Raw genomic sequence first — 25000 nt, 5'->3', positions numbered from 1 at the left:
AAAAAAAACCTTACACATCACTTTGATGAGTATAAATGCGGTCAAATAAAGCTTCTGGTGCCATCCATTTTACTGGTAAACGACCCTATGCAAACATTTAAAGATTAGCAATAGCTTTGTCACTATTGTATTTTTGGTAGAATATGTGTTAGGGTAATTACATTTGTGGTCTTTTTGTAGTAGTCGATGTGATGAATATCACGGGCAAGACCAAAGTCGGCTATCTTCATCACATTATCTTCTGTGATGAGAACATTCCTTGCTGCCAGGTCTCTGTGAATACACTTAACAAATATAACAAATATTATTGTAGACATGTTAATAATTATAATTAAATAATCTGATGGTTATACAAACACACCTTTTTTGATGCAAGATATGCCATCCCTCTCGCCACCTGGTAAGCAGCAGACACCAACTCCCTGATTTCCAAACTGCCCAAAGAAGCATTCCTCGGGCCACTCCAGTATTCCAGCCCGGCAGGCCGCTGTGCCCGGAGATATTCTCTTAGGTTCCCCTGCTCTGCATACTCTACCACTACATACAATGGGCCTGTGAGGTACATAAGCAATATGAGCTCTCACTCCCTTGTATATTTAAATATAAGTAGCCACAATGTAGATGTATAACCTACCATCTTGAGTACAGGCCCCCAACAAGTTGATGATGTTTTTGTGTTTGCCAATTGTTTTCATCATTTCCATTTCAGAGATAAGGTCAGACAAGTCCTTTTCTGTGGCATCGGCTAGAGAAAAAGAGAGGAAAATGTACTGTTCATAATTTGGGTTTGAATCAACTATAAGTTTAGAGTGAGATTCATGCTTACCTTTGAGCATCTTTACAGCTACCTTTGTAACACGTGTGGGCTTGTTTTTATCAATGCCAACAGCTTCAGCCAGCACAACCTTACCAAAACAACCCTCTCCCAAAGGCTTCCCCAGACTGAGTCTAAAGTCGAAAAAATACACCTCTTTTAATGTCAATTCATGCAATTAGCAAAAATATAAAAAGAAGTGGAAGGAGAAAACATAAAGGATAGAGGTAGAGATACACAAACCTGTCACGAGGCAGTTCCCATATGGGATCATAAGGTAGTTCATACTCCAATACTCCAGTCAGAAGACTGGTGCCTGCACTGGATAAACGTGAATGTCTTATCAAAAACTTCCCTGACTGAAGAGAGGCTGAGTCCACTGATACCTGCAGAAACAGAAATGCAATGTACTGAAAGTAAACCCTAAAAAGAAAAGAAAACAAATATAGACACAAAGTTATATGTCACCTGTCTCCTCAGAGGAATGCTTTTGGCCAATTTCTGCACTGCTAACTGGCTATTAAAGTCACTTTTCTTGGGAGCACAGCACATACGACATATAATGGCTGTGGCAATAAGCATGACAATTATAAAGAACCCAAGGCAGTAGATAAAGATCTCCAAGTACGTCTGAGAAGGCACAGGGGAGGGAGGTAGATCTTGAGGAGAAAAGATGGAACAGCTTAGTAAATAATTAACAGACTTTCAAGGCAAAACAAGCATCAATTGTACAATGTTCTTGACTGTCTGCACGAACCATCGACTACAGTGAGCCATGCAGAGTGATGTGAGATGCCAATGGAGTTTCCTGCAAGGCAAGTGTACTCTCCAGAATCTTCTGCAGTCACATTCCTCAAAGTCAAGACCTCCATTTCACGATCAGTTGTGTTTAAACCAGCAGTCTTAAAAAAAAGAAAAGAAACATGCAACAAATGAAGCACAGAACATCTACAACGATATACTTCTTTAACATATACAAGTAAAGTACTTTGAGAACCAATACATATGGATGACCATCAGGTCCCTCCCTGCTGCCGTTTACTGTGATGTGTTTGAGCCACTGGATGTGCGGCTGTGGGTCACTGAATACACGGCAAACAAATTCCACATCGCTCCCAACCACTACTGTCTGGTTTGCTGGCAGCCCGGCCTGTAGGATGGGCCTATGAGGGGATCGCTCTGCAAAAGATCCATACATGTTCAGACAAGAAATCCAGGTTAAATTGAAGATAGAAAAAGTGTCACTTACCGACTACATCCAGCAGGTAGGTATGTTTAAGGCTGCCATGTTCATTTTCTACAACACAAGTGTAGTTGCCTTTATCGGATGGGACAACTGACTCCATTATTAAGGTCCACATATGATCTCTAATCTGGATAGGAAAAAAATTGAATTATTACATTATACATATGATGTGACACAAACATGACAGGATGTAACTCACTTTAAAACCCCCAATTCGCTGGTCTTTTCTGAACTCCTTTCCATTCTTGTACCAGTGCAGAGTTGGAGTAGGATTTCCAATTGCTTGGCATCGAAACTTAACGGTCCGACTGGCAGGAACAGCATGAAGTTGCTTCTCCATTTTCTCTGGCATTACCCACTGAGGTGCCAAAGCTAGTGAAAAATGTCCAGGGTAAACGGTAATGATATTATCCAAAACATTTTTTTCTAAAATGTTTTACTTAAATAAAATTTAAAAAAATAAAAAAGAAACTTACGCTGAAGCTTTTCATTGCTTGTTGACAATTCATTTGAGAGTTTGTTTTCCTCTGAAGAAGATTCATCCTCATCTTCATCTTCAGATGATTTAACTTGATCCACAAAAATAAAATGTGTGGATTAATTAACTTCTAACCCCTTGGTTTAACACAGTCAAAGAATCACATAAGATTTCCTCCTAACTTGCCCTGGCCAAGAATACGATTTACACAAATCACTCTATGACATAATCCTGTATTAGTATAAACAAAGGAACATGCACTACAATAAAACTACCCACTGGCACTGTAGTAGGTTTTGATACAAACATTTGTAGTGGCACAACAAAATGCACTACTACTATCCCAGACTAGTGGATTTTTAATGAGACCATTAGACACTTATGTGTCTGGTTAGCTGAGATTGGGAGACGTTTTACAAGAACTGGGCAGAAGTTACAGGGTCTTACAGGAATACTTCAAGGTTAACTGTTAACTTAAGTGTAAAAGAGCTATTACAAGTATATCAGGTCAACTGCAGAAGATTATAGACATTTGAGTGAGAAGTTAATGTAGGCTTTGTTTATTAAAAGGAACTGCAGGAATGAAAACGCATTTGATGAGCTGTAAAAAAAAACATAACAAAAACACAGTACATTAACTTGCACACAGCTGTAATCCAGATGTTGAAACCATAGACTGTATGGTCTATGGTTGAAACCAAACACATATACTGGTTTATATAATACATGCACAAACAGACCTTTAAATGGTTGGTAGAGGGATTGAGAGAGTGGATGCTTTTCGGAAAGTGAAAAAAAAACAAAAAACTGTTTGCACAAGAGTTGATTACCCACAGCCAGTACAGCTGTTAGTGTGCTGTCTGCACAGGATATAAAGACCATAACCAGCAGTCTATGAGCTAAGCCTTGGTTACACCAGGAAAAATAACCATCCAAAACCAACCACACCATAAAATGTTCTTCAATGAGGAAATTTTCTTTCTCATTCAAAATCTTTAAATAACGTGCCAACCACAACCAGTCACACAACCAAACACCTGTAAGAATACTGAAATAACTACAACCAGCACAGGGAGTTAGACGACAGGCTGTAAAAGCAAGACACTTTTGAACAAATAGCCTCACCTGTATCCTGGTCCTCTGGAGTGGGCCTGGACCAGACCTGACATGAGTGGGTCAGAAGTGATAGGAAGATCCAGCAGAGCACCAGAAAACAGCGGAGGGGAGACATTTTGCCCATAGGAATTAACACATCAGTCTGACAGACGCAATAAGCTTTAGAGAAAAAAAAAAGAAAGAAAGAACATGAGTATTACAAACACAACTATGTAAATTAGGCAAATGCTCACAGTACATATAATGTTAAGAGATTGCTGTTACACTATAGATCTAGCGAAAGATGCTCAGCAGAACTGCCCTACCCCACACTGTTTTCTTGCTTTAATGCCTTTGGCACTAGTGCAGCTGTTACCCTCAGAGGTGTAGAAAAAGTGATATGGTGCCAAACATTCACAACACTTAATGTTTTTCCCCCTGAGTTCACCTGTGACCACTAAATATCTGCTTCGTGTTAAAGAAAACATGGTAGGCGGCATGCATGCGACCAAAACAAACACACACGTACCACTACTTGCTCCAAGTGAAATACTTGCTTTCTTTAGCTGATATACATACAAGAGAGTGGTATAGGCCTGTAAAAACATACTGTCATTGTACTAGTTGATATGATATACTCATGTCTTTAACATTGATCAGATGACTGTATCATGACTATCCAGGATCTTGGCCCTCAAAATGTATCAGTGATCAGTTGCAGTTTATACAAGTAGATTAGTATTCTAAATGCTTAACATATATAAGTTATTTGTAGCAATAAGGGAATAGTGGCCAAACTTGTAGTCCTGAAACAAGCTGAAGCCTGTGTGTAGTGAGCAGTGTTGGGAGTAACGCGTTATAAAAGTAACGAATTACAGTAATGCATTACTTTTTGCTGTAACGCAGTATTGTAAGGCATTACAGGGGAAAAAATAGTAATATTTTACTCGGTACAAATGTGAGTAACGCGCGTTACAATGTTTTTTTTTTTTTTTTACCTGGATTGAAGTGGTGTTTTTTTCTTCATACAAATTCGCTAAAATCACCTCGATATCAGCAGCGGTGAAACGCCGGAGATGCGCCCTCGTAGACCTTCAGGTAAAAAGGAAGGACTGACAAAGAACTCCACGCTGTTTAGACCTGGTTTAGACCTGGGTCAGTTCTGGTTTAGACCTGGTTTACACTCGTCCCTCCCTCTATCGCAGTTCACTTTTCGCGGTCTCGCAGATTTTTATTTTTTTTGTGTGCAATTTTGCATGCCTTTTTTTTTTTTTTTTTTACATTGTATGAATGCGTATTGCGTTCCTCCCGCTGCGTCCTGACTGGCCAAGGGACTCCTGTCTCCTGTACAGTACAGTACAGAATGTGTTCAGCTGCCAAATTTAAATACATGTTCAATCTCTAGCAGTGTGATTCTGAAGTGCTGTACGGTTGCAAGTTTTCTCCCCGACGAAACCCACAACGTCGACGAAACGTTCTGCACCGACAAAGGCTCCTGCGCTCGCACCCAAAAGGCAAAGGAAGATGCAAACCATCACACAAAAAGTTGGACTTCTGGACACGCTGAAGGAAGGTAGAAGTTACGTGCTGTAACAGACTCTTGCACCGGCTCGGGTACCTGCAAATAGTTGCTGAAATCAGGGCCGCGAGCCCGAGCAGCAGGGTCCATAAAGAGCGATCGGGCGACAGCCGCTCTTACCTCCGTGAGGTGCGGAGCAGAGCCGCTCCTTTCTCCTGCGGTCACCTTCGAGCCCGTCCCTACAGTGAGTCCTGTTTTAGTCCTAGTTCAGTTCTGGTTTAGTCCTGGTTCAGCTCTGGTTTAGTCCTGGTTCAGTCCATATACAGCGCAAAAGTTATTTTGGTGAGAGTAACTTAAAGTAATGCAATAGTAATGTAATGCCTTACATTTTAAATGCAGTAATATTGTAATGTAACGAATTACTTTGAAATGACAGTAATAGGTAATAAATAACGCATTACAGTTTCAAAGTAACTTGCCCAACAGTGGTAGTGAGGGTTGTGTCCCAAGTATGATGATCATCAGACAGGAGCATGCCTGTATTATGATGACATAATTACTACATAACATAAGGTCTACACAGCTCAGTGCAGGCCAAGTCTTTAATTAAGAGAGATTCCAGGTAGGGAGAGCTCTTTGATGCCAGAAGTTTAGAACATATAGTCATGTAGGCTATACAAGTCCAGGGGAAAATATTAGGTGAATCGGATCATGAGTAATTCATTATGAAGTTTGTAACTGTAGCTAAAATTTTATAGTAAAAGACTGTATACCCTGTTTTTCATTTGTTTGCATTTGTAAGATGTTTACAAAAATCAAATATAAATAAAATTGTTAATCTTCTGCTTACTTGTGATTTCATGTTTCTGATGCTTGGGCCACCACCACTATAGACTCTGTATTCCACTGACAATTTTAAATCACTGCTGTTGTACATTTGTACAACTGTTGTCCTTTTCTGATTTATTCCACAGAAGCTCAGAATGACCCAAGTCAGGAAGAGGTGTCCTGCTGAGCTAAGGCATAAAGGTAAGGCCCAATACAAGCCATGGGCTCGTGATGGGAGACATGCAGATGAAGCAAAGGTGTGAAAACCCAGCACCTTCTTTCAGAGCATTTGAATGCTAACAAAGCTTTTTTTGTATGTCAGAGCTGGAGTACATAAGAAAACTGGACTGTTTGCCAAAAGCACACTGTTTGGTGGGAAACCGTAAATCATTACTGACTGCAATAAAAACATATTTAAGTATAGTGACGGGACAATGTTAAAATTCAAACTCAGCATGGACTGCAGATATGAATTACAGTGAAATAAGAGTTACCACAACCATGCATTTGACGAGTCCCATTCTTACACAATAGCTATTGGTGTAGAGTAGAACGTACCCAAACAAAGATTAGTAAATTTGTAAACTAAAATCTGGCGTTTTCTATTGCACAGGCATAACATAATAATAGACAGCGGTACATAAACAGAAAAGTCAAGCAGCACTGTAAAGATACAGACAGTCGCTTAGGGCATGTGATAATCTACATTAAGCGCTCACATCCGCACACTAAAATATATAATTATAAAGAGAGCTCACCTCCACGTTTTACAGTGTCGACACCACACATACACACACAAAAAGTAGGCTGTCCAATGACTTCAGTGTGTCCCGGGACAGGATCAAATAAATCAGTTACACCGAAAACATGGACATTTTCAACAGTTTTCCCCTAAAAATACTCCCAAAAACTTTAAAGGCAATTGTCTTCGCTTAGTTTTTTCGTCCACGTGAGTCTGCGTCGGACACACGGCTACAAACGTGGGAAAGTTGCCGTTCATTGACGGTATTGTGCGCATAAAGCGCACGGAGGAGTACGCCTCCAGTGGGTGTTTCCTGGAAAGGCCCCCGCCTCACTATTAGATCCCCTGTCCCGTCACTTCATTGACTCAATTTCTCGGTGTCGCAATCACATTTCAGCGCTCATCACGCGCACAGGCCTTCAGAGACCAGACAGCGCATGGCCGAGTGCGTGCGTGTGTCTGTGGTCTGTCCATGCATAACCCCCGCCCCTCCACAGCTTTCCCTCTTTTTGCTGGAGCAGGAAGAGGAAGGATTTCCTCTGCTTTCACTTCACGCTGTGTCTAGGCTTTTGGGGCTTTTGGAGGACTTAACTGTTGATTTTGTTCAAATTCTAAGTCTGCCCCCTCTCCCAGTGATCACAACGAATTCATTCCAAGCGTTGGTTCACTTGTGTGCACTTTCCATGCACGTCTTGGCTTATAAACAGGAACTCCACGTTAATAAATAACTTTTATAACTTACCGTGATGTTACACGCATCATCACTCAGTATTCAGCAGGCCTATTTTGCTTTGTTCAGAGACTGTTGATGCTGCAAATGCGGCAGCCACTGTCCTAAAGAATGGCATCAGGGGAATTAAATAACAAAAGTACAGCAGCACCAAAGGTCAGTTCTAATCTGGGGAGCGGAACCCCAATGTGGGCCCCCAAAGTAGCTCAGGGGCAGTGGGCTGGGCGCTTTTGTTGTGGCTACTGTACTGCACGCATCGCATAGCCTATAGGTTAGGCTTAACTGCATTTAGTTGTCTTTGCTGCTCCAAATAAAATAAATGTATACCGCGATAGGGTTATAAACATTTGGATGAAGTTTGTGAGTGCCTTACTCAGATTCCCACACAGTCATCAGCTCTGTGACATCAGCAGCCCTCAGCTCCGGCTTTACAGAGACAGGGAGACTGTCCCTAGATGAATTCTGTCTTTGTCATGGACACACTGGCTAATGTGTGTTTGAGAGTGTCAAGCTATGAACAGTGCTTGAGTTTGTGCGCAATGTGCAAATGCCTCCAAATGCGTGGGCTGATACAGCAATCACACTAGGCATACTGTCATGTACTCTCCTTAACAGGCGCACATCTAGATGAGTGATAAACATCTGACAGTGACTGTTCACTGCAAATAATGATCATATAATTATGTCAATCAACACAACTCTTATGTCAATGATAATGTTGACAGAACAAATGATATAGTGGTGAAACGTGGTCATAGGGAAAACAGAAAGACCATGTCTGTTCCATTAGATATTTATTTAGGTCAATTATCTCTTAAACTTGAGTGCTGCGTGATGGTCGAGCTGTGACAAAATTATATTCAAATAAAACTGTTTGTTGTATAGCCAAGACACAGAGAAAATAAACAGTCTTCAAATTACAAAATCAATGTGTATTAGAGATAAACAACCATTTTGATGTAACAAAGGGGAAGGTAGACATTAATCGATCAATAAAACAACATATAATACACAACTTTATAATGTTAAATATGCTTTGCAATATAATCAGTGCAGGAATGCCCACATCACAGAAAAATATTTGGACACTCCCTAAAGTGAACTAGGCAGATCCCATGTGTATTTGCGCCAAAGCCACAGTCGTCTGAGCCCCTGCCCAGAGGACTGTGTGACCTTATTCTACCACACATCAGACACACCCACAAGTTCTGCTATGGTCCCCAGCACTGGACACACCAAACCAGAGCTGAGTATGCCAACCAAATACTTTCCTGTATTATACTGTGCATGAAAATGGTCCCTATTAAACTCCCTCACTCTTTCTTTTCCATTACAATTAAAAAGTAGATTCTGAGATCTGACAAGATCCAGCATTGATAAACTGACATATGTGTTAAGTTTTCCCTCAAATGGCGTAGCACTGATGGTGGTAAAGAGAAGGAGGTCTGGTTGGAACACTGAACTTAAAACAAGTGGGAGAGAGTGCTTTTAAACACTTCGATCACAGAAACCAGTTTGTAAATAAGAGCTAATATGACCAGATGTGTCACAGGCTTGAAGCAGCTCAGTTACAGAGCCACATTTTGTCTGTAGCATGGACAACACTGCAGTTTAAGTGAGGATTGTTCAGGGAATCCCTTGCAATGGCTTGACTAAAGATGCAATTTGTAGCTTTTCTGGTGGAGGTCTGGTCCTGCTTGATATTGCTTGGAAAGTTTAACAATATGACATTAAAATATCAGGGCTAGACCTGTGGAGAGATATAATAGCATAGCCAAATTATCACAGTATTTTTTTTTACAATACAATCACCATGTTAGATAGTTCAATTACACAGTAAAAAAGAAACAGCTGGCAGACCCTCAATCAGAAAAGTTACATAGTACACCTTTAGGACAATGTTATAGGTGCAATGTTATAGCCTGGCACAGTGCTAAAGAGTTTCTTCTGTTTCCAAGGATTGAATAATCTAACTCAAAACCACAGGGAGCTTGTTGCAGCTCTGTTTTTGGTTTTTGTGGTGTATGGGTGGGACAGTCCTTCTCTCCACAAAACTCCTTTCAAGATTAACATAATTTGTCCAGGTATTTTGTCTTCTTTTTTAATTTGGTAATCTTAGTTCACTTCTGAAACAATAAATAAACATAAACATTTATATGTAAATCATGAACAAAACATACTATACCAGTTCCATCCACACCATGAATCGTACACTCAGACACCTTTAAACTGCCCTTGAGAAAAACAGTCACGCACAGACTGCTCCCTCTATAAAAAAGACATGGATTGAGACTAAGACAGACACACCACAAACGGAGGAATGTGGAGTTTACATGGGCAGCTTTATTTGGCTGGAGGAGAGCGTTTTCTCATTCAGCTCTGAAAGCCACATCCCCAGACACACATAGACCTACACACAAGCACACCCACGGTCACATAAGAAATATAGCAGCACAACACCCCCACACTGTAAGGTCAGCAAATAGTCATTAGAATGCACCATCTGTTACCTTTTAATGTTTGTGGTGTCAATATCCTGTGTGCAGCATCCTTTCCACTTGAAATACAAAACATAAAATAATCTTTATAGTGAGATTTTATAGGATCTCCAGGATGGAGCGGTCTATACTATGGATAAATAGGTTTCCAGACCAAATCTCATACAGGAAAGCCTACCTACATCTTAAGCAAGGACAGGCACATTGAGCAGGCACATCGCAAGCTCTGAATTATATCCTATGAATCTCTTAATTAATTTGAGGAGGTCTAGCATTTATTTATTTGCATTTAGCACAAATATGTTTGATGACATCTGTTCATGTGCTATGTACAAGACAAAGGTGTCGATTTGAGGCCATTGTCCACACATAGACTAGTCTCACCCCTAGACAGTGGGATTTAAATTGTTTAAATCTTTAAGCTTTAAGTGCCCTCAATCAACTCAATATGAATGCTATTAATCAACCACATTTATTAGGAAATGCCAAGAGACAGCACTACATTTATAAATCAGATGTATTTATGTTGTGTATTGTCTATTGAAAGCACACATGTATAAATAATCAACAGTCATTAGCACGTTGTGATCATAGACTTTCTATACAAGTCTCTACACAAAAACAGACTCTACAGTCTCAGTTTGTGATGAGTAGCGCCATCTGCTGTTCTACAAGTAAGCAACATACAGGTCTTGATGGAAACTCCACAATAAAATTAGCACCACAAAAATAAATCAAGCCAAGGCAAAATAGTTTACAATGAATAGCTGCATGGTTCAGTAGCACTGACATCGTGGATAGAAAAGGTTACATACACATGGTTTCTTTAAGAATGAAACCTTCACTGGACTTGAGGTGTCTTGATTCTCATGTCTAAGAGAAATAGTCTTTGACTCAATAAGAAGCTGCACTATGTACTTTTTCTGATGTAGGGTCAAATGTTCTTGCGTTCCCTGGAATGTTATGCTGTAAACTTATCTAAATGTATCTTTTATTTAATCTCTTCAATTCCTGGCATTTTATTGCAATAAATGACAAGATTTTAGTGGAATTACTTGCTTGCCTCCATGGATATGTTGATAGATTTTATGTAATTTTGTAGAACATTCCAGGCTAAAATACATCATATCCTTGGAGACCTTTAATTTTAATAAAAACAATACTTTTTTCATTATATACTCTTTACTTTTCATTGTACGGTGTGAAAAACAGGATGGCCAATATTTGTAGTTTGGTGGCGACCAATACTTTCCTTTTTGAGCAGCACAAGAAGATTCAGCGCACACTCTGGGACATGTGCAGAGGAGTGAGCATCTCCTCAAAGATGGCGCCCTTCACATTGGAGCCTCTCAGGTTTGCCTCCTGAAGGTCACATCCAGATAGGTCACAGTTCTACAAGAATGTATTGTATTTAGTATCATATGATGTTATACATGACTTCATTTAATAATGCAAATAAACAAATCATTTACTGAACATTTACCTCCAGGTCTGTCCCAGCCAGTGTGGCTCCTCTTAGATTACAATTCTTTAACTTGGCATTTTTCAGTGTAGCAACTCTTAGGTTAATACCTGTCATCTGACTACCCTCCATGTCCACACCTTTGAGATTGGCTCCTATGCAAAACCAATTTTCAGACAGGTTGTTCTCTTCAGGTTTTATCTCAAACAGTAACAACATTGATAATAACAATAATATCAATACCAACCTTCTAGATTAGCTTTGCTTCCAGCAGGATCTTCAAAGTTACAGCCTTTGAGAGATGCCCCTTCAGCATTAGTGCAGAGCATTTTCACTCCTTGAAGATTGGCACCCTAAGCAGCAAGAGTTAATAGTAAAACATGTCAATAAGCCAGCAGTAAATTATAGTACTTTACCCATCCAGCTCTACATTTCCCATATATGTTAAAGCACTTACATCCAAACAAGCCATTGAGAGGTCTGCCCTTTCCAGATTTGCTCCACTTAGGTTAGCATTCATCAAATTAGCTCCTCTTAAATTGGCCATCTTAAAGTTAATATAGCGCAAATCAAGGCGAGACAAATCTGCACCATTGAAATTCAGACCCTGACAGAACAAAATGCTTAATTAAATTAATTTTGTAGCTTTCAAATATGGTTTAAAATGTAAAACTTAATATGAACCTGACAGCGTAGCTCAGCCTTAGTTGTTGTGGCTAATAGATATCTAATAAATTCCTTCCGGGTCAAAGGTGAGTGGTCATCAGGAGACTGAGTGGACTAAAGAGAGATTCAGGTGAACAGGAGGATAAATACAGTACACTCTAAGAAATCCTCCAAAATACCTTTATGTGGGTCTCAATTTGTTCAGCCAACTGTTCAATGCCAAAAAATCGAGCTTCCTCTAATACACCTGAGAAAAAGAAACAAATATGAATATTTACATCAATATAAACAGAATCGACCCAGGCTTAACTAAGTGTATAACTGTTATACCAAGAGGATTGATGCCTTCGTTGATGATGAGCTGCCCATGTCTCAAGTAATTAAGGATAGGCTCAAAGTAGTCAGGACTTCGATCAATAAGAAAAGCTCCCTGTGAGTCCTGCTTGTTGCCCCACACATCTCAAAATTTATCAAGAAAGAAATAAAAGGTAAAAATTTTAATTTTGTAGAGTTAGGGCAAAAGTTTTTACCTTTTTCTCTGAACATATGAGCTAGCATGCTGTCTGGTTCTTTACTGACCAATGTGCTCCTTAAAAAAATCAAAACAAATGTGACAAAATCTGTGCTGGTGTCTCACATGGCAGTGAATTAAACCTTACCTTGTGGTGGTGAAGCGACGTCCGCCAACGTTAAGGGTCAACCAATCGGTGTGCATCTGACCACCCTCGGTTGCCTTTTGTTCCTCCTCTGGCTCTAAGATGTAAAAGAGTAGTAATAACACTGCTCACTTCTGAAATTGTACAATGCGAACATTCAACTGCTACAACACTAAATGGCATTATACCTTTGAATACCTCGCCCTCTGATATGTAGAGTACGTCATCTTCTCTGTATAATGAATGAAAAGATATTATATAGAATAAATGACTATGGAAAATGTCTAATGCACTTACCGTATAATTGTTATGTCGTCAATAAGACCACCATTTGCATTGTAAACACAGGAGGCCTTAATGCCCAGTTTAGAGCTGGCAACAGACAAGAGATCGTCCATAGAACCGTAAAAAGCCACCACCTGTTTGCATCAAACACACATTTGATTTATTTTTTACTTTGCATGCAAAATGCTTAAAGCAGTTTGCACGTAATAGAAATAGATAAATATCTACGTGGTTGAATAACATGATTTCCAGTTATCTACCTTTCCATTGGTATTGGACCCGTTGACAAAGAGTGTAACCCTTCTCATGATCAACGAAGTTGAAAATTAAACTAAAGTGATGGTGGTTTTATATCATGAAAGATTGTAACATGTTTTGGCTACATCCACGAGCACTCCCTTCCTCTTCCTCTACTCCAGTCTGAAGTCTTCCGTATAAAAGCACTAGCCAATAAAAGAGAAAGAAAGGACAACCTATCAACCTATCAGCTAACAAAGGAGGCGGGCCTTCTAGCCCGAAGTGCGTCCACGAAAACTCCTTGTTTGCTTTGTTTTGTGTTTACATATCTTTAAAAATAAATAAATAAAATAAAACTTTCAAGTTCAGAGATGCACATATATTTCCATATAGAAAGAATAAGGATGAGGACACTGGGGGCCTGCTTCATAGAGCTTCAGTAATCTCTTCGGGTCAAATGTGTTCATGTGTGCAATAAAAGCAGGCTGGCAGCTCTCAAATACTGTTACCTGACTTTAAAAAAAAAAATTCAAAGGAAGCAATGGAAATGTATATGAAACATCTTTAATTAAAATTGCTTTACACTTGATAACCTAGACTACACAAACAACTGTTTAAATAGCTTAATTATTACAAATATATTAAATATATGAAACGTACAGGAAACAAATTAATTTTCACTGTCCTCTGTGTCCTCTTCTCCTCCTGTACTCTGTGCTTCTCTTTTTGGGTAGTTGAGTATGTAACGATTGGCTTGAACAATGTACTGTTGCTGCTTGAAATATATTTTCAATGCTCCTTTAATTAATGTGAACGCTATCCCACCCTGCGTGAAATTGGAAACGCAAAATTACAGTTAGCAGGAAATAAAAACACAAAACATTCAGTGTAACACACACTCACAAGTGCTGTACGCTGAAAATTAGAAGATGCTCCACGAAACAGCAGTTTTCCCATTAGACTGGCCACAGAAGGGAAAATAAGAGCTCCACATAGAGTGCGGGACACGGAGATATGATCCGCTGAGCTTGTCCCATCAACAGAATGTTGGGGAGGTATATAGCGACTGGAGCCTGGAATGACGGGTACAACAAAGAATAAAACATAATGACATTTGTATGTACATCTTTTTATGGACCAACATATTGACATTTTTATGCATTACCAGCTGGGTAATTCCGATTGTAGGAATATCTTTGCCAGAGTCTAACTATATAGTCCTCCCAGCGGATCATTTTGCTCAGGACAAGCAGCACAGGAATAGTAGGTAAACCCATCAAAAGGAAAAGGGGGTCTGCCCGCTCCATCACACATAGACCTTTCTTATGCCCAACAACCTGTATTAAAACATACATAGTTAATGGTGGTTTGTTTAAAGGGACAGCGGACAATTTAATCAACTGTGTGAAATCTTTAGACCTGCATGACTGTCACGGCACCATATGTAACAGCAGACCAGTATGCAGTGCCCATTACTACTCCAACAGCAGCAAAAGGACTGATACGAGTCAAGGCACGATCTATTTGCTGTAGGAAATATACCAGTGCCCCTAGAAGAGATTCAACATTCAGTTTACTTTGCATAACAAGAGACCTACACAAGAGATGTAGAGTGCTAGGGGTAGGGTGCTATCTCTTTTACTTACCCATGTTAGGAAAGACAATTTGATATTCAGTACCACACTGTGGACAGCAGACTACACTTCCAACATTTCCTTTTTGCTTCTCATCGAGCCACCGCTGAAGGCATTCTTGGTGGATCCATTTCGTACACCCTTTACATCGGCATGGGCTCACCCACTCTGAACTGTAGTCATCATTTTCAGTGGCAAAACAAACCCAGCAGTGTCTGAGATCAAAACAAAAGGAATATTGCTGAATACCATATTATGTATCAATATTGTAATTATTATAAATGTGTATAAATGTATGTTTTTGAAATGTGAATATGCATCACACCAAGGGGCTGCCTTGTAAGGATCCTATAAATGTAATTTAATTAGACAAAACAATGCAAATGAGAAGACGAACTTTTCAGTCTGCTCCTCCGAATTGGCCATGGCAGTCGACGGTCCTTGCTACCTGAATTCCATCTGAAAAGACAAATGCAACGTATTTTTTTTACACAAACACAGAGACTGTAAAAGTAAACTTTAAACAACAATAGCTGATTGCTGACTCCAAAGTCCAAGCCTTGGGCTGACAGAATCTACAACTCGACTCTACAAATGAGGCTAAATTTACCCTCAAATTCCAAATGACAAGTGCTAAATATGGCCCTTACAAAACATGTAGTTCTACTAAATATTCCACCACAACAACAGGTTCACTGTGTAATCTTTAATTGCGAGGGAATCAAGAAACAGAGCAATTTTATATTTAACAAACCGAAACTAAACCTACAGCTGTCAACAATCTTGTTAGACTACAAGAGAGTAAAATAACGATTTAGGCGCGATTTAGACGCTATATAAAATGCTGTTAAATTGTAGCAGAAATAATATTACGTACATAAACTAACCCAAACTTCTACGATCTACCCAAACTTCGATCTCAGTTGTTGTCTGACTTGAGGACAGGAGCAGATCTATGGAGCGGACCGTAGCAGACCCGCCTAGTGTATTTCCGACAAGAGTCTGATTGGCCAATGACAATGAAACAATTTAACCTTTTTGCAAAAATATTGTTCACGCATAATAAATAAATATAATATGCATTTAGTCACTAAACGCTTTTACTTTTTCTCTTACAATAATTAAAAATAATTTTAATGACAGCAGTGACTTTCTAAACTGCCTAACTTAGATCTGACATTTGCTAATATTATTGGCTAAAATTCACGCCACTCAATTATTAACCAATCACAATACTGTTGTGGTAGATGGGCGGGCCTACCCACGGTCTACACAGCGCAGTGGATCAGCGACAGCGTCGAGGCTGCTGCTCGGTGCACAGTGACAGGGCGTTATCTTTATATAATTAAAACACAAAACGAACAGATATAAACTCGTAGACCGATAGAAAGCGTTCTTTACCACTCTATCCGTAATGGATTCCTATGACATTTTAGCTAACCAACCGGTTGTTATTGATAATGTAAGTATGGTGATGTCATTCATCCACACCCTACTGAGGCCGATGTCTGGCGATGCTAGCAAGTATCTAGCTGGTGTAGCTATTGTGTTATGGGTTGCAATACTTTCGTTATTACCCCAGGCATGTTAAAAAATCTTATGCTTACTGCAAAGAGCAATAGCGGTTTTCTCTAAATGCGGTTATTGTGTGTCTATTTGTGTTGAGCTGAAGGAATTATGCAGGAATCAATCAATGGCCCCAGTACTGAAGCTAATACAGAAGCTAACAATTTCAACCGGTCAGCTTTGCTTGTTGCTTCATATCACTTTAATGCTTCATATGAGGGTATTGAGTTGTTATTAGCTATAGACTTTCAATTTAAGACACCAGATGTTAACGTTGCCATTATCCTATCCATATCAGTAGAAAGCTCAAAACAAAGCGGAGTATGCTGTTTCTTTCTAACCCACAGTTTAGAGTTTGATGATCAGGATAATTTGGCAAAACCTGGTACGACACAAACGCATTTCAAAACACCTTGTAGTGTTTTGCGCATAAGCTATTTTATTTATATGTGCTCACAGGGTATCCCACTGAAGCTGAACTCGGGGTTGATGACTGTTATTGGCCTTAGGCTGTGTCTCATGACCTTCCCTTTTGTACAACACAACCGGACCTATTATAATACATTTTCCTAGATTCTGGTTTTAATGAATATCTGTCTTTTGTAGGGTTCTGGTGTTATTAAGGCTGGTTTTGCAGGTGACCAGATACCCAAATACTGTTTTCCTAATTAGTAAGTCTATATCATTCTCATTCTTAACGACAAAACTCCATAATATTATAAGTACATTAAATTTGTATTCTAATTCTATGCTAATGTGTACTTATTTATGTACGTTTTCCAGTGTGGGACGGCCAAAGCATGTTCGTGTGATGGCAGGAGCACTGGAGGGTGATCTCTTCATTGGACCCAAAGCAGAGGTACCAGAAAGTCTGAATTAAATCACATTAAATATTAACTTTTTTGATAGCATTTGATGACGTTTCTTTATGCCCTGTGGTGATCCACTCTTTGCAAATGTGGCATTGGTTTTAGGGCTGTCAAAGTAAAACTGTTATTGACACACATTTCTTTTTAAATGTATGTAATCCTCACAGGAACACCGGGGCTTATTGTCAGTGCGATATCCAATGGAGCATGGCATTGTAAAAGACTGGAATGACATGGAAAGGATCTGGCAGTATGTGTACTCCAAGGAGCAGTTGCAGACTTTCTCTGAGGAGGTGAGTTTATTTTTCTGAAATTAATTTAGATGGTGCTTGAGCATGATTAAATAATGGAGTTATTTGTCTTTTAGCACCCTGTTCTGCTGACTGAAGCTCCACTAAATCCCAGTATTAACAGAGAGAAGGCTGCAGAGGTGTTCTTCGAAACCTTTAATGTTCCTGCTCTCTTTATCTCCATGCAAGCAGTACTTAGCCTGTAAGAAAATTACTAATCATCAAAACCTCATTTTTATACTTTTTTGTAAAAAACAAAAAAATGACTAGTCGGGGCATAAGCTAGTTTGTGTTTCAGAATGTGTAAATTGCCTCAGTAATTTGCCATCTGTGAACATGGCTATATATAGGGCTTGATCATTTTAGGAAACTTGAAGACAACTATACAACTGACCAGATTCAGCCCTGTAAACTGAATCAGAGCTTTTCATTAAAAGAGAGGTGACTGAGGTAATGGCGACAAAACATTGTACATTTAAATGTTATTTTCCCCAGATATGCTACAGGCCGCACTACTGGTGTGGTATTGGACTCTGGGGATGGAGTGACACATGTTGTGCCCATTTATGAGGGGTTTGCCATCCCTCACTCAATCATGCGAGTTGACATTGCTGGAAGAGATGTTTCACGGTACCTGCGCTTGCTCCTGCGCAAAGAGGGCTACAACTTCAACACCTCTGCAGAGTTTGAAGTTGTTCGCACCGTCAAAGAAGTAATGTGATATCATATTTGTATAAAATATTCAAAATGGACTAATATTAACAGTGACCGTATATGCACAGAGGGCCTGCTATCTATCTCTAAATCCGCAGAAGGATGAGACTTTAGAAACAGAGAAGGCACAGTATGTGCTGCCTGATGGAAGCACTTTAAATGCAAGTCTGACATGATTATTGAACATATTCATCTGTCATGCAATGTCGTTATTGTAACTTTATACATTTAACCTTATTTGCAGATTGGTCCTGCTCGGTTTAGAGCTCCAGAACTGCTGTTTAGACCTGACCTTATAGGAGATGAAAGCTCAGGCATTCATGAGGTGTTGGCTTATGCCATCCAAAAATCTGACATGGACCTCAGACGAACTCTCTTCTCCAACATAGTATTATGTGGAGGATCCACACTCATCAAAGGTTAGTGTCTGCAAAAACATTAACTTATGCTATTGTGACCGATAGGATGGAAATGGGGATGGAATTACTGTTTTTGACTTGTTTTGTAATCTCTATTTTAGGTTTTGGAGAAAGATTGCTAACTGAAGTCAAGAAGCTTGCACCAAAAGATGTAAAAATTAAGGTAGTGGCGCATTTGGATTCATAGCTAATAGTTGTTGTTTTTTTTCTGAGAAGCACTGTGGACACCATTAGAGCTGTGATTAACTTCAGAAACTTGAGACATGGACATAAATAACCTTGTTTTGTTTTTTTATATTAATAGATCTCTGCTCCTCAAGAGAGGCTTTACTCCACATGGATTGGGTAAGAGAAGGTTTATGTAAATTCGAATAAGGATTAGTTAAGAGTTTTATAACCATGTTGTTGTATGTATTATTCACTTTTAGTGGGTCTATTCTGGCATCTTTGGACACCTTCAAGAAGATGTGGGTGTCAAAGCGGGAATATGAAGAAGACAAAGCACGTGCCATTCACAGGAAGACCTTCTAGACTCCAAGAACTGCCGCTCAAAATTCTGATATCAGACCGTCGGAGACTCCCCATTTACTGCACTTGTCATCTCCGGGTACCATCTATTATGAGCTCAGCAGGATTCCAACTACTGTTGGCTCATGTTTTACCTCAAATCCCTTTCTTCATTCATTTGTGTCGGTTCTGCTCAAGCTTGATGGTTGGACCATCCTAAATATACTAAAAAGGGCCATGAAGGTAACTCTGAGGTCATGGCGCTGTGGACGCTTGTTGAAGATTATTGCATATTTGGTCCACTTCAGAATATTTTTGTTGATATTTTGCCTTCAGGGCCTCACAATGTGTAGAGATTTTTTTTTTTTTTTTTTTTTTACTGTTGGTCCATTCCAGTCCTAAGATGTTTTTGTTTGCTTTTGTACTCTGGCAGGGAGTTATTAGTTAAAGTATAAAGTTTTAAGTAATACTGCTCTGGTATGTGATTAACCATTGTACTATATCAGATCCAAATTGCACATGCATCATTGGTGAAAAAACTGTAAATGCACTTCATAGTGCCCTTACCAACAAATTTTTTCATTAAAATCACCCTTCTGTCCTTTTAGTAATTTTAAGGTTTCTGTACCTTAATGTCATCTTTTGATAAAGGCCTTTTTATTCAACTAAAGGATTTGATGATTATTGTTTACAGTGATACAGCTGAGATGTTGAACACATACAACTCCCAATTGGTATTTAGAATCTATTTAACTTCTTCCTTTTGTTTAGCATGTTGTAATGTTTGTCTACAGACAAGCTGACGCTGACTGTAAAAATGTGGTCACATAAATCCAATTGACTGAGATTTCTTTTTGTATAACTCACTTTTCACTGTTTCCAAATCCATATTGTATGAGTACAATATGAGAGTGGCATAAGAGGGGTCCTGACCTTAGTTCCTGGGGTCTGCCTTATTCCAGTATTGGTACTGGAGTGTCCATGTCTACTTCATAGTCATAAGCCTCATATACAGTGGAATGCGTTTCAACCAGAGCCACTATCAGACAGCATAGGGTGACGACTACAAATGTACAAAACGTGTTTGCTTTTCTTAAATTCAATATAATAAATAAGTTAATGGCTAATGCTTGAGTTTTTGGTCTTTATTTTGCACATATAAAAATAACATCCCTAAAATAAGTAGCATAGAAACCTAAGGAAATTAGTGAAAGTTAGTCTACGCCAAAGGCAATCATAGCCACCAGAGGTCAGTGTAACCACAAAAATCCAAACTTACAGTTTTTTTCCTGTGTAAGTGGATTCTTAACATTGGTTGATTAAATTAACAGTGACACATAGTTTATCATTGGTCAGTGTCTATAGATGGTTAATAACTTTCAAGGCAAATTTCATATGTAGTCTCAGTGGATACAAATCTTCCCTGAGGCAGATTCATGTCCTTACTTCACCTCCACTACTCTCCCCAAAGCCTGACAATGTCTATGTACAACACTTGGAGGACCCACTGCCCATATTATCCCAGTATCTTTCAAAAACATTTTAATTTCAAGTTAAAATCTGACACACTTGACAGTGTCGTACATAAATCATTTTTTTCCATTGATGTTAATATTACATTATTACTATTTACAAGTACAGTACAGCACATAGCAGTGGAAATAGGAAAATATTGCATACATAAGTTTTTCAAACACATCTTTATATTTCCACATTTACTAACATGGGAACAGTAAAGCCACACAAAAGATATTAGATGTGACACAGCAACAAATGTAAAACAACTGTGGCAAGTACTGTACATTTAAAACAATGTTGGTAAGTATCTCCATTGTAGATCCCACTTGATCTGACTACTGCTATCATACACTCTAAGTCCACAGGATTGAACATTCACGTTGATCTCATATAGAGACAGTAAGGCTGCTTGGTACCCTTAAAATAATGTATTTCATACATTTCTATGGTACTGACAACTCGGCCACTGAAATATATAATTATTTTCCAGAAACATCTGAGTAAGGTAGTTCTTTCTATTCTACATATATTTACATTCACTTCATGTTTTAAAACAAAGTTTAACCTTAAAAAATCTTTGGCTCCTCCTTGCTACAATGTATCCCATTTGTTCTTGTATTAATAACTATGTAAACAAATAAATTAGCATGAAAAATCATATTTTAATGAAGGTACTGGCAGAAAATTATTGAGGCCAAGGGTATAATTACCACAGTTTGTTGTGCTTTTCAATACTGATCATTTACATCTGCAGAGATCTGTAAACTTAGTTTCTAGTGTTTGTTCTGAATGGTACTGTACTCTATATACTTCTGTGGATAGGATAGTATAAATTATTTTAGTACCAATTACCTGAAGAATTAAAGCTCCACTGGGCACTCAGAATTCCAAGATGTCCCTCGGCATGACCTTAAAATGCCTTTTTCCATTTCATCCACAGCCTCTGTTCAGGACAGTCTTCCTATGTGTCAGTTGCTGTTGATTTGGACAGGGTAACTGTGCTGATCTCAGGCCTGGCAGACAACACACACACCGTGCTCATTCTGTTTAGTGAAGTGGCTTTAGTGATACCTTCACTGGCTACAGTGGACAGGGGAAAACTCTCATAACTTTCTACAGTTCTGTTGCCACACTGGCACCGCTGTAGTGTAGACTTGAATTCCCTTTGGAAATTGCTGTTGAGGAAACCATACACCACAGGGTTGATGCAGGTGGAGGCCATAGCCGTCAGGTGGCAGGCAGAGAACACTGTGTCATGCTGACAGTCCGGCAGGGCCTGGTGATGCCAGTCAAAAAGAGTGTTGAAGACATTGAGAGGCAGCCAACACAAAGCAAAGGCGACCACAATGGCTACCAGCATCACATTTATCCTCTGGGCCCCTTGGGTCCTCCTGCTGCGCTCCAAAATGTCCCTGGAAAAAAGAAGACCCCTATTGTTTGACACTCACAAACAAATATCACACTGTATCTAGGGTGACAATGCTTACTAGGAAAGCACCCAATATATAAGAATAGAGTAAAACAGAGCTAAGAATGTTGTTGTATGAGCTGTTAGAAAATTTACCTGCGTCGCCTCAAGCGAAGGAAGATTCGAAGGTAGCACAGAAGAACCAACAGCAGGGGAAGACAGTACTGGAAAAGCAGCAGCGATGTTGTGTAAGCAAGACGATGTTTGTCTGATGGCCACAATTCCATGCAAATAAGATGGTCCCTTTGGCAAGAAACAAGATGCAATACATAGTCACTCTTTTGTTTGAAGTATAAAATTAATTGTATGTACTTTTGTTCACATGAAATGGCTTCCACTCACAACATTGCCCAATTCACATTAACATTTTCTGTATGCACTACATGTCCATTTGGACCAAGCATTGTTTGTGAGCACTGTGAATTCAAACTCTTGTGTCTAATAAATTCAACAACTGTAGGCTATTTCTTTTTCTTTTGCTGATTAATACATAAATGAGCAGTTAACCGTTTGCCTGCATGCTGTTGTGTGCAGGTCTGTACTTCTCTGTGAGAACCTGAAAGGGTTGCTGGGGAGGCTGATGTTTTGAAAGGGATCGTTAGTGAGGATGTTGAAGGAGAGGAAGGGCAGAGAGATGAAACAGGCCACGAGCCAGGTCAGTCCTACAGCCAAGTATGAGTGTCCAGCAGCAGGGGACCAGCCCGTGGGATGCAGAATCAGCTGGTGCCTCTCCAGAGCGATCAGCACCAGTGAGAAGATGGACACAGTCACTGACATGCACTGGACAAAGGGAGTCACCTTGAACAGGGAAAATACAAGCACAGAGCTGCTTACACACAAGTGGAAATAGTACTGTTCATAGAATCTATACATTTTGGTTTAATCTGCTGATACTCTAGTGCCAATACCAGTGCACACACTAAAAGTATGTATGCATATGTGTGTATATACACTGCTCAAAAAATGAAAGGAACACTTTAAAAACACATCAGATCTCAATGTGAGTGCCTCAAACTCTACAGGAGCTCAGTGAGCCCTTAAACAGATCTGGGAGGACATCCCACAACACACCAACCGTCATCTCATTAGGAGCATGCCACAACACTGTCAAACATGCATACAAGCACATGGGGGCCACACAACATATTGAAGGTCATTTTGAGTGGCAGAAATAAAATTTTGGCAAAATGAACTAGCCTTCCACGTTATTATTTCACTTTGATTTTCAGGGTGTCTATAAAATTAAGCCCTCTGTAGGCTGAAAATGTAGAAGAGGTAGAATAAATATTAGAACTAATACCAGGTTTAGTATTTTATTTCCAACACCTAATAACAGCATTAGTCTCATTTGTGACTAAAAGACAAAAACTGGCTGTGTGACAACCCATTTACTTTGTAATCTAGCAAGTAAACAAGTAAACATTTAAGGTGGAAGTGACTAGATCTCATCAAATGCCATAATGTTGTTAAGCACAGGTAATGCACAGTATATAGTATGAAAAACACAAACAATTCAGAAAATATTTTTTACAACAGATGAACACTTTGGACCTAAAGTCAGCCTGTCTGAAACAGGATGAAAAGGCATGTGTGATGTTCGACTGCCAGTTTGTCATGGTTAAACCCCTTTATATGGTGCTTTGTGCTTGTTTGTATAGTCATTCAGCCCAGTCTAAACCTTTTGTCAGTTGTGTTATTTATATACTCAATGTAGTTGTGCTTGTGGTGATGCACTGACCTTGCATAGAGCCTCTCCCAGCACCCAGCGGTCCATCAGGGTGTATATGACCGTGACCGGCAGACACACTACACACATGAGGATGTCGGAGCATGACAGGTTGGCTATTAAAATGTTGGTGACATTACGTAACTCCTGTTGCCGAGCAATGATGAACACCAATCCTGCATTGCCTAGCAACCCAATAGCTATAACTGTGCTGTACGCCACAATCAAAAAAGTGGCTCCGCCTACTGAGGGTGGGCACTGGCTGGGATCTGTCCAATCAGAGGGTCCCCAGAAAGTGAGCAGTCCACTTTTATTAGACATGGCACAGAAAGATGTGGAAACTGTGTTTATTATAAGATTCAGGGGAATAAATTCCGTGTATGGGCAAAATTACTTAAATTTAAGTGATCAGTCTGCTCCAAGTGAGTATATAGACAAACAGCTATTATCAGTTTCAATACAGTTTTAAAGAGATGCCTTATGTAAACTTTGTCATGGGGAGTGCGAGTGGGGAAAGTAATCTTTCAAATATGGATGCTGTCCTCGTTTTGCTCCATTGTTGACATCCAACCAGATAAACACATTATCACTGTTTTCCTGTGAATGACACAAAACAGAACAAATGTGAGAATGTGGACAGACAGTGGCCAGTGAATAGGTTGCCTTCACGTTCTAGAATTTGTTGTCAGATGGAGAGCAGGAGCCTATTCATGGGTTTCACAGTAATGAAAAATTGCACCATTGCCCTAGCATCTTAATTAACAGTTTAATTCTCCCATAGCATTACAGTACAAGTTTAAACTATGGGGATTGTAGAATGTTTAAATATTATGTGTACATAACCTTTCAATGGGTTTCTAACAGATGAAAATTAGTACCGGTGACACACAGCAATTAACAATTTAAAACACAATATTATATCTTCAGTTTCCAAAATGTCAGATGTAAGAGGATGCTGCAACCCACGTATAGGTTACACCCACATGACATGTAAACATTATTCTGGATAGTGAGTGCAGTTTAATTAGGCTTG

General features: G+C 39.3%; 5 protein-coding genes across 8 annotated transcripts; 1 reads left to right on the top strand and 4 right to left on the bottom strand.

Moving 5' to 3' along the window:
* Positions 1-10: 10 nt before the first annotated feature.
* LOC110161621 (fibroblast growth factor receptor 1-A-like) lies at positions 11-10095 on the bottom strand. Of its 3 annotated transcripts, none has more exons than XM_055162336.1 (14): positions 9963-10095; positions 3664-3813; positions 2537-2629; positions 2260-2432; positions 2064-2187; positions 1803-1993; positions 1572-1716; positions 1283-1473; positions 1058-1200; positions 827-948; positions 635-745; positions 362-552; positions 162-284; positions 11-85 (listed from the first exon to the last, which is right to left on the bottom strand). In XM_055162336.1, the coding sequence occupies exons 1-14, from the start codon at positions 10024-10026 to the stop codon at positions 11-13; spliced, it is 1896 nt and encodes a 631-aa protein (XP_055018311.1). In that variant the 5' UTR covers positions 10027-10095. The 3 variants fall into 3 exon arrangements, with proteins under 3 accessions (XP_055018311.1, XP_055018312.1, XP_055018313.1); XM_055162337.1 differs by lacking the exon at positions 9963-10095 and adding an exon at positions 6739-8234; XM_055162338.1 differs by lacking the exon at positions 9963-10095 and adding an exon at positions 7465-8234.
* A 354-nt stretch (positions 10096-10449) lies between these two features.
* Positions 10450-13444, bottom strand: LOC110161622 (BTB/POZ domain-containing protein KCTD9-like). Its single transcript, XM_020926404.2, has 12 exons — positions 13280-13444; positions 13032-13153; positions 12923-12966; positions 12738-12831; positions 12609-12667; positions 12409-12537; positions 12258-12325; positions 12097-12192; positions 11870-12019; positions 11660-11765; positions 11434-11567; positions 10450-11342 (listed from the first exon to the last, which is right to left on the bottom strand). The coding sequence occupies exons 1-12, from the start codon at positions 13325-13327 to the stop codon at positions 11226-11228; spliced, it is 1167 nt and encodes a 388-aa protein (XP_020782063.1). The 5' UTR covers positions 13328-13444; the 3' UTR covers positions 10450-11225.
* A 356-nt stretch (positions 13445-13800) lies between these two features.
* marchf5l (membrane-associated ring finger (C3HC4) 5, like) lies at positions 13801-15876 on the bottom strand. Of its 2 annotated transcripts, none has more exons than XM_055162339.1 (7): positions 15768-15876; positions 15288-15349; positions 14903-15105; positions 14676-14806; positions 14422-14593; positions 14160-14329; positions 13801-14082 (listed from the first exon to the last, which is right to left on the bottom strand). In XM_055162339.1, exons 2-7 carry the CDS (start codon positions 15314-15316, stop codon positions 13927-13929), a joined length of 861 nt encoding a protein of 286 aa, XP_055018314.1. In that variant the 5' UTR covers positions 15317-15349; positions 15768-15876; the 3' UTR covers positions 13801-13926. The 2 variants fall into 2 exon arrangements, with proteins under 2 accessions (XP_055018314.1, XP_020781973.1); XM_020926314.2 differs by having other exon boundaries at positions 15778-15876.
* Positions 15877-16167: 291 nt separating this feature from the next.
* actr1b (actin related protein 1B) lies at positions 16168-20382 on the top strand. The gene is made up of 11 exons (XM_020926329.2): positions 16168-16352; positions 17063-17127; positions 17240-17315; positions 17493-17618; positions 17693-17817; positions 18111-18327; positions 18398-18490; positions 18574-18748; positions 18850-18911; positions 19053-19093; positions 19177-20382. Exons 1-11 carry the CDS (start codon positions 16305-16307, stop codon positions 19277-19279), a joined length of 1131 nt encoding a protein of 376 aa, XP_020781988.1. The 5' UTR covers positions 16168-16304; the 3' UTR covers positions 19280-20382.
* A 1352-nt stretch (positions 20383-21734) lies between these two features.
* On the bottom strand, positions 21735-24288 carry LOC110161553 (neuropeptide Y receptor type 1-like). The gene is made up of 4 exons (XM_020926311.1): positions 23980-24288; positions 22798-23039; positions 22338-22484; positions 21735-22185 (listed from the first exon to the last, which is right to left on the bottom strand). Exons 1-4 carry the CDS (start codon positions 24286-24288, stop codon positions 21735-21737), a joined length of 1149 nt encoding a protein of 382 aa, XP_020781970.1.
* Between the last annotated feature and the right edge of the window lie 712 nt (positions 24289-25000).

This window comes from Boleophthalmus pectinirostris, unplaced genomic scaffold (assembly GCF_026225935.1).
Source record: "Boleophthalmus pectinirostris isolate CB_2022bp ecotype Guang Dong unplaced genomic scaffold, ASM2622593v1 HiC_scaffold_496, whole genome shotgun sequence".
In the NCBI taxonomy this organism is placed as follows: domain Eukaryota; kingdom Metazoa; phylum Chordata; class Actinopteri; order Gobiiformes; family Gobiidae; genus Boleophthalmus; species Boleophthalmus pectinirostris.
The sequence above is the reverse complement of the archived record's forward strand: the minus strand, read 5'-3'. Positions and strand labels throughout refer to the sequence as shown.

Bases quoted from the DNA above. Each gene is read 5' to 3' on its own strand.
- LOC110161621 (XM_055162336.1), bottom strand. From the start codon at position 10,026: ATGTTTTGTATTTCAAGTGGAAAGGATGCTGCACACAGGATATTGACA. The intron at 1,474-1,571 runs GTTCGTGCAGAC...TTTCTCCTCAAG, and splicing joins ATGGCTCACTGTAGTCGATG to ATCTACCTCCCTCCCCTGTG. The intron at 285-361 runs GTGTGTTTGTAT...ATATTTGTTAAG, and splicing joins CATATCTTGCATCAAAAAAG to TGTATTCACAGAGACCTGGC.
- LOC110161622 (XM_020926404.2), bottom strand. From the start codon at position 13,327: ATGAGAAGGGTTACACTCTTTGTCAACGGGTCCAATACCAATGGAAAG. The intron at 11,766-11,869 runs GTAAGTGCTTTA...CTTGCTGCTTAG, and splicing joins TCTCAATGGCTTGTTTGGAT to GGTGCCAATCTTCAAGGAGT. The intron at 11,568-11,659 runs GTTGGTATTGAT...GGTTTTGCATAG, and splicing joins AAGCAAAGCTAATCTAGAAG to GAGCCAATCTCAAAGGTGTG.
- marchf5l (XM_055162339.1), bottom strand. From the start codon at position 15,316: ATGGCCAATTCGGAGGAGCAGACTGAAAA. The intron at 14,594-14,675 runs GTCTAAAGATTT...GTTTTAATACAG, and splicing joins GTGCCGTGACAGTCATGCAG to GTTGTTGGGCATAAGAAAGG. The intron at 14,083-14,159 runs GTGAGTGTGTGT...AATTTCACGCAG, and splicing joins ATTTTCAGCGTACAGCACTT to GGTGGGATAGCGTTCACATT.
- actr1b (XM_020926329.2), top strand. From the start codon at position 16,305: ATGGATTCCTATGACATTTTAGCTAACCAACCGGTTGTTATTGATAAT. The intron at 18,749-18,849 runs GTTAGTGTCTGC...TCTCTATTTTAG, and splicing joins AGGATCCACACTCATCAAAG to GTTTTGGAGAAAGATTGCTA. The intron at 19,094-19,176 runs GTAAGAGAAGGT...ATTCACTTTTAG, and splicing joins CTTTACTCCACATGGATTGG to TGGGTCTATTCTGGCATCTT.
- LOC110161553 (XM_020926311.1), bottom strand. From the start codon at position 24,288: ATGTCTAATAAAAGTGGACTGCTCACTTTCTGGGGACCCTCTGATTGG. The intron at 22,485-22,797 runs GTTCTCACAGAG...TTCTTGCCAAAG, and splicing joins CTCCCCAGCAACCCTTTCAG to GGACCATCTTATTTGCATGG. The intron at 22,186-22,337 runs GTAAATTTTCTA...TCTTTTTTCCAG, and splicing joins CTTCGCTTGAGGCGACGCAG to GGACATTTTGGAGCGCAGCA.